Source organism: Odocoileus virginianus, chromosome 5 (genome assembly GCF_023699985.2).
Source record: "Odocoileus virginianus isolate 20LAN1187 ecotype Illinois chromosome 5, Ovbor_1.2, whole genome shotgun sequence".
In the NCBI taxonomy this organism is placed as follows: Eukaryota; Metazoa; Chordata; class Mammalia; order Artiodactyla; family Cervidae; genus Odocoileus; species Odocoileus virginianus.
In genome coordinates this window covers 64,334,812-64,347,246 of record NC_069678.1, presented here as the reverse complement: position 1 = coordinate 64,347,246, position 12,435 = coordinate 64,334,812, and the positions used below count along the sequence as shown (strand labels likewise).

General features: G+C 35.1%; 1 protein-coding gene across 6 annotated transcripts in view; it reads right to left on the bottom strand.

Moving 5' to 3' along the window:
* DOCK7 (dedicator of cytokinesis 7) overlaps positions 1–12,435 on the bottom strand; it is a 188,715-nt gene that overhangs the window by 31,154 nt on the left and 145,126 nt on the right. For all 6 annotated transcript variants that reach the window (XM_020885436.2, XM_020885453.2, XM_070468054.1 and 3 more), the window contains 5 exons: positions 9,665–9,761; positions 6,838–6,934; positions 6,382–6,516; positions 5,270–5,422; positions 326–484 (listed from right to left, as the gene is read on the bottom strand). In XM_020885436.2, coding sequence (XP_020741095.1) covers positions 326–484; positions 5,270–5,422; positions 6,382–6,516; positions 6,838–6,934; positions 9,665–9,761 — 641 coding nt within the window. The remainder of the gene's footprint in view (positions 1–325; positions 485–5,269; positions 5,423–6,381; positions 6,517–6,837; positions 6,935–9,664; positions 9,762–12,435) is intronic.

The following is a 12,435-nucleotide window of genomic DNA, read 5'->3' as shown; positions in this document are numbered from 1 at the left end:
TGTATAAACTTAGTTTTTGAGGCAAATTATTGTTTCATAAATCAGTGGGAACACTTTCATCATAAAGTTTTTTGTTTATCCATACTGTCTAAGTCTAGTGTTCTTTTTGGCACAAATTCACAGAATTAAACACCAAAAATATTAACCATTCTGAGAAGGAAGGGTGGCTTATTAAAACAGAGATTCAGTCCTATCTATGACACATATGGATTGAAAGAAAAATACAGGTTCTGCCAGGAAAAACTAAAGTTTGATTTAACAATTTGGGAAATACCTCTTTACAATTCCTATTTCAGTTCACGCTCTAAAAAGCAGCATTTCTGACCTGATCAGGAAATGTTGTTTCCCTCAATTCCAAATCTTCTTCAGCATATGTCAATATAGTCTTTAAAGAACGTCTTAAGAATTCTTCATTAAAATTCTGAGATGTGCCCACCAAGGAAGACAGTGACATGGTTACTTGCATTTTAACCCTGGCAAAATTCTGTAACAGAGAAATTGCCAGGCAAATATTTAATAAAGGAAAGTTTAAAGGGGAAGTGTCTATTTTTTTTAACTTCCTATAAAGAAAAAGTTAGTATAAAACATCATTCTAGGAAAAATATTTTTGAAAACGTAATGAAGTGTGTAGTACTGAAATCCTATTTTTAAATGGACATAAAGCTTAGAATCTTCCTGTGATAACAGCCTACAAGATAAGGTTGAAAAAAAAACTGTGGGTTAGTCTTGAATTAGAAGTTGTGCCTAGAGTTTACACTGACCTACTAAGAGGTATATGTTATTAACAATAACACCATTTTTACAGATGACATTAAAGAACTTGACCAACATCACAAAATTTTTAAGTGTCAAATGTGGTCACTACACTCTACCTGATTTAATTACGTCCATTGCTATGATAAAAGTATAACTTAACTCACATCCTGTACAAAGTAACTTAAAGGTTACTTTAAGTAACCTTTGGAATGAAGACTGCAAGAGTTTACATTCTTCCTTTTTTAGTGTAAATTCATTTCTGTTTCACCATTCCCCACTATGAAACCACTTTTAAGAGGTTACCAGTAACAACCTTTATTGTTGTTCAGTCCCTAAGTGGTGCCCAAGTCTTTGCGACCCCAAGAACTGAGGCACAACAGGCTTTCCTGTCCTTCACTATCTTCTGGAGCTTGCTCAAACTCATGTCAATTGAGTGAGGGAGTGATGCCATCCAACCATCTAATCCTCTGTCATCCCTTTCTCCCCCTGCCTAAAATCTTTCCCAGCATAGGGTCTCTTTCAGTGAGTTGGCTCTTTGCATCAGGTGGCCCAACTATTGGAGCTTCAGGTTCAACATCTCCAGCACCACAGCTAGAAGCCATCAATTCTTCAGCATTCAGCCTTCTTTATTGTCCAGCCTCACATCTGTACATGACTACTGGAAAAACCACAGTTTTGACTATATGGACCTTTGCAGGCAAAGTAATGGCTCTGCTTTTTAATATGCTGTCTAGTTTTGACATTACTTTTCTTCCAAGGAGCAAGTATCTTTTAATTTCAAGGCTGCACTCACCACCCACAGTGATTCTGGAGCCCAAGAAAATAAAGTCTGTCCTATTGATTAAACAAATGGTGCTACTATTGTAGTCAGTTACACAGGCCCCAAACCAGGAGCTGTTCCATAGCCATTCTGCCTATTCATTATTCATACTAGAAACTCAATCTACACCATCTTCTAATCTGTTCCAATCAGTTCTTTCTCCATTCTCAGTGCCATTGCTTTACTTTATGCCTTTATCATTTCTTACCTGGATTACTGCAATAACTTCCTAACCAATCTTTCTTTTTCCTTACCTAAGTAGCATCAGGGAAATTTTTGTAAAATGTAAACCTGAACGTACATATCAGTCTTCTTCTTAACACACTTCAATGGCTGCTCACAGCTTTGCAGATAAAATTCATGTATTTGACCAAATAAACATGCCAAACTATATGGTAGGAACAGAGAGTGTAGTGATAAGCAAGTATCTGTCCTATGACAGCTTAATCTAAACATTTCACTTACAATTTTATCTCTTATTACTCTCTCTTTGAGCCATAATAATTAAGAACTACTAAAAAAGTTTCCTTCTCTCATCTCAATGCCTTTCTTATGTGCCATTTTTGTTACCTAAAAAGTCTACCCACTACTTCTCCATCTGCCTGGGCAATTCTTCATCCTTAGTTCAAGCATCTCCTCTTTCTGAAACTCTCCTTGAGAGTATATGCTTTTTTCCTCTGTGCTTATACATTTATACAGTCCCCTGTGCTTACCTCTCAGTATATCAACAACAAACACATATTGAACATTTGCTCAGAGCCAGTTACTGACATAATAAGTGTGTTACTTAATATTAATTTATATAATCCTCACAAAACCACGTAAAGTAGGTACTTACTATTACTAGCTGAACATTACCTGTTCATCTCCTACCCTAGTAGATGCTAAGCTATTTTAAAATAAGTTTCCTTTTATCTATGTTTGCCCAATGCCTACCACAGTACCTAGAACACAATTCAATACTTAGGTCTAACATCTCTTGAATATACAATCTATATAAAAATCGTGCCCGGTATAAATCACCTATTCCTTTTTAGAGGTACTACATGACATTAACATGATAAATTACTCATTTTTAGTCCTCCTGTATTACTATAAAGCTTTCCTAAAATAACAGAGGAAAACTCCACATGTAGTCAAATTTTAGGGACTCTTATTTCAAAAACTAAATAAAATCTGTAAAGTAACTAGATTCTTTGTTCTGAATTAGGAGAGAAGACTTGGCCTCCAGTAAAAATAGGACAGTGTGAGATAGCAAGTTCCTATTCTCCTGCATTTCATATAAAAATAAACAATGAATAGAAAAAAAAAGTCCATAAACACTATTTCAGCAAAATGAGGAGACTGATATAATCTATGTATTAGAAAAATGCATAAGGGCTGCCAAGACAAGCTAAATAGGAAGTAGCTTCAATGGACGGCAAGGAGGGGATAGCAAATAGTGAGGAATCCTAGGGTGCAGATTTAAGAAATAATGGGAAAAAAGATTCTTTTAAATTTAAATAAGAAACCCACTTTGAAGTGATAAAACTATCTGTCTAGAGAAAAAAACAACCAAAAGAATCTCAAAGGGCTGGACAGAAATAGATTGTCCTACAAATACTTGGGTCAATATAAACTGCCTCATTCTATGTTGAGTAACAAATAGGTAAAGAAGATCAGTGAAATACCAGATAAAGAACACTTAATAGGAAAATGTGGTCATGAAACAGATGAAAATTCTAATTAAAATATTTTACTTTGAATTATAAAAAATTTATGAAGCCAATAACTTTAGGAAGGAAAAAAAATCATAGAAATACAAGAACTCAAGGGAAGCCACTGTGATAGCTAAGAACCAATACCCACTAGGCTGGTGACAATACTGCCTCCACTGAGAATGTATGATTAAAGAAATAGAGGACTGAAGGTACTACATAATTATAAAGGTAACCACTAAAGCAATATAAACTTTAAGGTGAACTTACCATGTACAAGATGAAAACAACCAACAAATTTTTTTAAGGAGAGGAGTGGAAAAGCAGAATAATACAACAAAAATCCAGGATGTAGCTGATATAACAAGTATGAAAGATTGGCTTTAATTCAACTTAGGAACTGAATTACAAAGCAAAACCCAACTCTATGTTGTATATAAGACACACATTTAAAGTAAAGTGATTCAAAAAAGTGAAAACGAAAGGACAGGCAAAGATAACCTAAGTCACATTCAAATTAGAAAGAAAGTAGAGGTATCAATACTACACAAGGCAGTAGTCAGGTCAAAAATGTAAAAATTTTAAATTAAGCCATCTCAGAGTCTTTTTCAATTCTAAAGGGAATAATTCATAGTAAGAAAATAGCAGTTATCAATATACCAAACAGTTATGAATATCACTTTATCAAATAAGACCAAAAGGAGAAATAGACAATATGTAGGCTTTAAACCATCTCCTTCAGTCAACCAAAGAGATGAAGATAAAGCACCTCTTCTTTTTAAACGCTTGTGTAACACATTTATAAAAACATTTTATGCTTGAATACACAAACACACACATCCATAGTACGAAAAAGGAGACATTTTAGTTGTACTATGATCACTCTCCAGTAAAACTGAAAATTACTGGGAATTCCCTGGCAGTCCAATAGTTAGGACTCCATGCTTTCACTACTGAGGGCCTGGGTTCAATCTCTGGTTGGGAACTAAGATCCTGCAAGCCACAGGATAGCCAGAAAACAACAAACAAAACCCAAAAATTATCATCAAAATTTTAAAACTTTGCAAGGAGATCAAACCAGTAAATCCTAAAGGAAATCAATCCTGAATATTCACTGGAAAGACTGATGCTAAAGCTAAGTGCTCCAATACTCTGCCCACCTGATGCGAAGAGCTGACTCATTAGAAAAGCCCCTGATGCTGGGAAAAATTGAAGGCAGGAGGAGAACAGGATGACACAGAGGACAAGGGGTTTGATGGTATCACCAACTCAGAGAACATGAGTTTGAGCAAGCTCCGGGAGATGGTGAAGGACAGGGAGGCCTGGGGTACTGCAGTCCATGGGGTTGCCAAGAGCAGAACGTGACTGAACAACTGAACAGCATCATCATCAAAACTTTAAAACTTCAGGTTAAAATGAAAATACAAATGGAAATTACAAAATATGTATTGAATAGAAACCAAGAACACTAAAAATACTAGATATTAGAACCAATGAGACATCAAAAGTAGTGCACAGTGCAATATTCTAGACCTTAAATAATTACATGAGTAAGAATAAATGAACTAAACATTTGACTCAAAAAGCTAGGAAAAATATAGCACATAAATCTATAATCAAATAAAAGACCATAAATGAAGACATGGAATTCTTCTAAGACTGGCATATAATCATGAAATAGCAAGCAAAGATGTTTAAACTTTAAATTTTTCTTATTATTACTTTCACTTCACTTAATTATAATAATTACAATTTACAGTTGCTCAACATACATTCGTAGTTTAAATCTGTACTACTATATGTCATTCTTAGTATTCTTAGTATAAAACTGGAGATTTGGATTTTTATGTTATTCACAGAAAAAGAAACAGTTTTAAGATCAGACTCAAAATACAGCCCAAGATGCCATGCTCTCCCCAAACCCATATAACAGATATCTACAGAAGTTATATTTCATTATGAATCCACAGAGACAGTCCTAAGATAAAACACTTACATTCCCAATCTCAAAGTTCTGTCTCATAAGCAGGTAAAGGGAGGCACTAGCATGCGACCGTATGGTGCCGATGCTGCTGCTACAGTGCCGCAGGAGCCGGAGGCAGAGGTCAGCGCATTGCTCTGTTTCCTCTTCAAACAAGAGCTCGGGGAACTGGAGAGAAACAACACCACTGAATTTATGTCGGAGAAGCTTCAGACACATGTTAATACAGCCTGATGAAGGAATCTGTCAGTGCAGCCCAGGAACTGAAAGAATGCTTAAGAGACAGTATTTGCTACTGGTTAATACAGTGGAGCAGAGAACTAGACAGACTGGGTTTGAATATGGACTGTGTTAGTACTGTGACCTTGGACAGGTTTTCTCTTCCATAAAAATGGGCCTAATAATATTACCTATGTGGGACTGTATGACCACCTTAGATTAAATAATGTGAATAAAGCACTATAGTAACACATAATAAGTCTATGATAAAATTTTTTATTAATTTTCATTGAAATACAGTTGCTTTACAAAATTATGTTAGTTTTTTGCTGCACAGCGTGAAATGTTCTTACTATTACAAAATGGTGTATGTTATCTTCACTGGCTAAGTTTCACCTGATAAGATGACTGAGATGAAATAGATACCTTCAAGGTTAAGAATATAGATTTTCAGAGGAAAACAAACATAGGAAATAAATGTTTGAAGTAGTTAAACAAAACAAGTACTTTTCTTTCCATTTACCTAGGATAAGCTAATTTCAATGGACTGAACAACTGACAGAGTAATTCTTGATAATTCACATCAATAAGAAATAGATAGAATAAGATGAAAATACAAAAAGCCCAATATTTAAAACAGGCTATTAATTTCAGGCCCTTCTCCACATCAGAACTACTCTTTTTTTTTTTTCAAACCAGACAACAGGTTAAAGGTAGTCCAAATAAGAAAGAAATTCCAAAGAATAAGCAGTAGAGGAAAGGCAAAGAAGAATCAAGTCTTAGGTTATTACTAAAATTTTATCTATAAATATATTTAAGATATGATCAATGAATGTATCAAGTGATCTTAGACAATGTTAGTATAGAAAACAAAGTCTGACAAGACAGCAGGCACAAAAGTAACCCACCTTTGAAACCAGAGCTCTCTGCGTAGCAAAACAGTGCTGCAGGTAAACAGCACTCTGGTTGCAGGCCATGCTGTGTAGTAGCACTTTCAGCACGCCACCCAGGATGCTCTCTTTGGATTCCGTCACAGAGACTGTCTGCAATTTTACAATAGAGATGTTAACTGTAATCTGCTTAGAGATAAACTATGTAAGAATTAACCAATAAAAATTTTAACAGGAAAAAGATAATGGAAGATCTAGAAGCTCCTCAAGGAAAAGAAGCTGCGCGGGATTTTCATAAGAAAAGGGGAAAAAAGAATGGAGAGAATTTAAACGAGAAAAAAAGAGGAGCAAGGACATAATTTTTAGGATCTACTGATATTCAAATATAATTATATGGTTCAATAAATACCTTTTTCCCCAACCCTAATTTACCAAATCTATACTAGTTTAAATTCCTCTAATTAGTGTTTTTACCTGAACAACAATCTCTAATGTATCCAAAATGATTAGATTTGCTTCAGTAGCCAGATTGCCATCAATCAGTGCTTCGTGTTCAATCTCTGCTCTTGACCTAAAACAAAAGATTAGAAGAAATTATATTTTATCTTTCAGAAAATCCAATAAACTGAAATTCACAAAAGACTTAAAGACGTACAGAAATTTAAAAACCTTGGAATCATTTTTCTTTTTCAGGGGAAGAGTTTTTCCAATAGTTGCCCGAGTGCAAAGTTATTAAGTGAATAAGGAAAAATATTCTGCACTTTAAAAAATGTTTTGTTTTAATCTACATTTGTCAAACACGCCAATACAGACTTTCTCACCCCATTACAGTACTACAGTGCCACTAAGGCACAAATATTAGCTTTCAGAGAGTTACAGCAAACATAGGAAAACAGTTCTGTTCTGAACGGCAGACACTAGGTGGTGCTATATAGGCTTGTATTTAGGGCTGCTTTCATGTAAAGCAGTACCCAAAATGTTTAGTATTCATGTTACCACTTCAAGGATTTTCAACATATTTATTTAGGATAAAAGAACTTTCTTAAAAATAAAGTTTTGTCTAATTTCCCCAAATTTCTGACACAAAAATTTTAATACAGAAAATGAGTAACTCTTCAGTGAGATTCTGGATGGAATTACCCATTAGAAATAAAACGATGTAATAAAAGTGGTTTACTTGAATACTAATATTTACAAAAGTATTATTTAATTAAAATTTAATGACTATATATGATTTATGAGTAAAGTTGACATTTCAATCACAATGCATATATGGAAACTACATCAAAATAGACCAAAAAATATACATATAAATCAAAGCAAAAATACAAGGACATATTAAATGTTAACTTTTCAAAGTTAGCTATTAATTAAAGTCTGAATCTTTATTACTACCACTAAAGAGAACAGTTTATGAAATTACATTTTATAAATTAAAGGAGAAAATACAACATTAGAATTAAATTGGAAAAGAAATATAATGTTCAAACTTAAAATTCCAGCGAGAGTTTGTGAAGACACATGAAAAACAATATGTTTAAACCAAAAGAATCAGGAAAATACCAAAAAGAAAAAGAAAATGACTTCCTTAAAACATAGTAAGATAAGCAAAGAAAACATACAAGTGCAGAAGTAAAGCAATATATTAATAACATAGTATCTCAGTGCTTTGTGATTTTTAAAAAACACAATACATATGGAAAAATAATTAAAGAAATGCACTTGGAAAAAATACAGAAAAGCAGACACTCAAACTTTAAGAATTTTTAACACAGTTATATACAGCATCTGCTCTGGTCCAAGTATGTGTCTTCCCTGCCAAATTCATACAATGAAAATCTAATGCCTAAGGTAATGGTGTTAGGAGGTACAGCTTTTGGAAGGTGATTGGAAAACCAGGACACAGCCCTCATGAATGAGATTAATGCCTCTATAAAAGAAGCCCCTAGGAATTTCCTTGTCGTTAAACCATAAGGGAACACAGCAAGAAGCCTATAAACCCAGAAAAGGGCCTTCACTAGATACTGAATCTGCTGGTGCAATGATCTTGAACTCCCCAGCTTTCAGAACTGTAAGAAATAAATTTCTATTATTTAAAAGTGACCCGGTGAGTGTTATTTTGTCATAGCAGCCTAAAGAGACTAAGACAGTTTCTGACAACCCTAAACTTATCTATGTGATACGGATCCTGCTGCTTCTCTCTCTGCTGGCTCCCACAGGGCCTTGCTTCCTGGGATTTTACTGTGGGAGAGCTGGTTTCCCTGGTAAAGAATCTGCCTGCCAAGCAGGAGATGAGAGTTCGATCCCTGGGTCAGGAAGATCCCCTAGAGAAGGAAACAGCAACTGCTCCAGTATTCTTGCCTAGGAAATCCCATGGACAAGAGGACCTCACAAGATGCAGTCCACAGGGTCGTAAAGAGTCAGACATGACTGAGCTACTGAGCACATAGGAGGGATAATATTTCTGAAAGCTTCTCTGTGAGAATCCGGCTCAAGTTTGGACGGAAGATGGTTCTCAGGGTGACCAAATTAGGACAGGACTGGGGGCTGGGCGGGGGGGTGTCCCTGGGACATTCACTGCTAAAATTAAGAGTACTAGGCAAACCCAAATGAGTTGGTTACTATATTATCAAAGTTTTAGGGGCCTATCAAGTTACTCGAGGGCTAATTTGAAATTAGAAATTATCAGGAAAAGATTGCAGCCCCTGACACAATGCCAAGCAATTTTCAAGCCAAGGAATTTTACCTGTGGTTACCTGGGCAGTGAGAAGGATTTATTTCCAGTTCCCCTTATGAAGATGCAGTCCTTTAGGATGCTGGACTCACGAAAGTGCATTTTTAGTTGTTTTTGGCAATAGACTGGTCAGTTAGTGTACCTAGTTTGTCTCCATACTAGAAACAGAAGACTGTTTTTTGTAGTGTTTTGTCTTTCTTTAACTATATTTTATGCTCTAAGAAAGCAAAGATTAATTTTCTAATTTTTTATAATCCTTGAAATATTTACTTTAAGTGTGACACCCAAAATAGTGACATTTCAAAAATAGTTGCTCAGTCCATTTTCCTGGGGGGAATGTTGGGGAAAATAAGGTGACATTTAAATATGTAACCTTTTGCTTTACTATACCATATGAAAAATTCTTCCCCCAAATTGTTTTTTAATCCAAAATGGAAAAATTAAATATAACTGTTCTGACTTCTAAAATTTGAATGCCACAAATAAATAACACTAAAATTAACCATTTTCCTCTTGCACTTGAAATTCAACAAGCCCATCAATAAGATAAAATAGAAGGTTTATTACTTGTCAAGCTTCTCAGTGTTTTGACGCCAGTGAGTCATATCCTTTCTCCACCTCAGGTTTTCTTGACTTCCAAAGGCACTTCCAGATGGGCTCCTCTCTGTCAAACAAATTTCAAAACCTTCTTTAAAAATGTTATTTCAGTTAGACCACATTTATGTATATTTGCAAACATGTAAGGAATACTACAGGGCTTCCCTGGTGGCTTAGTGGTAAAGAAACCACCTGTCAGGGCAGGAGACATGGGTTTGTCTCCTGATCAAGGAAGATCCCACGTGCTGCAAAGCAGCTAAGCCCGACACAACTCCTGCGCCTGCGCCCTAGAGCCCAGGAGCCGCAGTACTGAGCCCATGGGAGCCACCACTGAGGACTCCACGCCCCAGAGCCCGCGCTCCACAAGAAAAGCCAGCGCAATGAGACGCTCACAAACCGCCGCTGGAGAGTCTCCCTGCTCATCACCACCACTAGACAAAAGCCCATGCAGCATCGAAGGCCCAGAACAGCCATACATAAATAAATAAAATTTAAAAAAAGAAATACTACATAATGTTAATAATTTTATTAACACAGCCATTTTATCCTCAGTACAAGTGGAAAAACCTGACAGTGGTGCTTTCTATTAAAAATTTTCACAAGAGTTACAGGATATATTTGCTAAATGTAATATAAAAAACCCAAACACTTTTTTAAATAAGCAAATTTTAAATTCTGACTTTGTGAAAATCTTAACCATGGTTTATAAGACTATGCATGATATGATTTTATTTTCTCCACCTTTGTTTATACTACCATTATCGTGTGTGTGTGTGTGTGTGTGTGTGTGTGTGTGTGTGTCTGTAGTTTCACTACATATGCTCTCGATTGAGAATATACACAAGAGTGGTTGTGTTCCTCTTACCTGATTGCTTTTCACACAAATTTTTACTGGCCAGTTATTCATCCCCTCTGCTGAAAGGCCTTCCTCAACTTTCCACCACTTCCTTTCTTCTTAATTTACTTTATTTCTCTCCACAGCACTTATGACCACAATAATAAAAGCTACAAATTAAGGAAGGTTCTGAAAGTAACTATTTCTTTTGGTCCACAGAAGGCAGGAGAGAACACAGGGGCTCTCCCCCAAGAGAAACAGAAGGCAGAGCGAATGGTATAGGCTCCTTTCAGTGGCGGCAGCTACAGAAGTGGTTCATACTAATCTAGCACAAGCGGAGAAGTCACTGAGAATTGTGGAGAAATACAGATATTTAAACAATGGAATCAAATCATGACTTCAGGCTTTCAACTAGAAGACTACTACTCCTCTTTGAAAAACATGAGACTTTGGCTGGGGAGAATGGAAAGTAAAATGAAAGTAATAATTCAGAGTTTAAACAGAAATTTTAAAAATACTGAGAAACAAATATAATTTGACACACAATAAAGGATTAGTCCGGATATTCCTTCTGCTTCCTCTCCCTTTCCTTCTCTTTCTATCCCTCTTTACTTCTTCAATTTTGAAACATCTGTCTTTAAGAAATTTTGTGAAAGAAAGCAAAAAGATTTGTCTGTATTAAGACAGTTAACAAATAACTATCTGTGATCTCTCTTCATTATTATCATTAACTTTGTTTTTTTTTCAGGATACTTTCTCTCATCTCCTTAGTTAAGAATGTCTATCATTAGGTGACCTAGCTTATTAAGTGTCCAAATATAAATAAGAATTGCAAACAGAATTATTTTAATTTTAAGAAGATGACAACTTCAATTATTTTTTTAAAGTGAGACACAATTGACATGTAATATTATATTGGTTTCTTGTGTATAAAATGATGCAATACATGCATATATTACAAAATGATCATCACAACAAGTCTAGTTAACATCCATGACCATGAGTAGCTTCAAATGTTTTCCTCTTATGATAAGAACTTTTAAGATGTACTTGATTTGCAACTTTCAAGTATACATTTGTTAACATGCTTAAGTTATATCTCCAGTACTTAAGAATTTTAAAACTGTGAGTTTGTACCTTTTGACTCCCTTCACTCATTTTGTCCATCCCTACCCTGCACCTAACTTTTCCCTGCACCTATAAGTTTGGGAGAAGGTGGGGTTTACTTGTGGTTTTTATTTTTTTTTTTTAGCTTCCATGGTAGCTGTCTAAAGACTACATGCTTAAAAATCTAACATATTGTTAAAAGCGCCATTCTTTTCAACAGTAAGTCTTAGAAAGAGCTATGGTATAATACAAAGAACACTAAATTAGAAGTCAAAAGATCGTGGTTCTGTCACTTAGTTTATGACCTTAGGCAAGTTATTTACCTCTGAGAGTTTTATTTTAAAGGTGAGGATAATTATTCGTTAGGCTTGATATAATTAAATGACCTAGAAAGTTAATTTTCATACTTATAGAGTTGTTGTCTATATTAAATGAGTTAAAAGAAAATCAATAGGTACACGATATAAGCCAGGCATGCTGCAGTCCATGGGGTCGCAGAGTCAGACACAACTGAGCAACTGAACTGAACTGAAACGCTATACAACTAAAGTGAAAAAACAACACTCTATTAATTTCAAAGGCAAAGAATGTCTTATTCATTATTAAATTCCAAACACACACAGCATATAAAAGATACTTAAGTTTACCTAAATAAAGGATCATTAAATTAAATGGCCAATCAAAAAACAACAAATATATTCATGTAAACATACACTCACATTTTAAGTCAACAACATATATTGAGCTGTTGGCATATGTCATGTACACAGATGACTAAGCCATGTCCTTGACCTTAAGG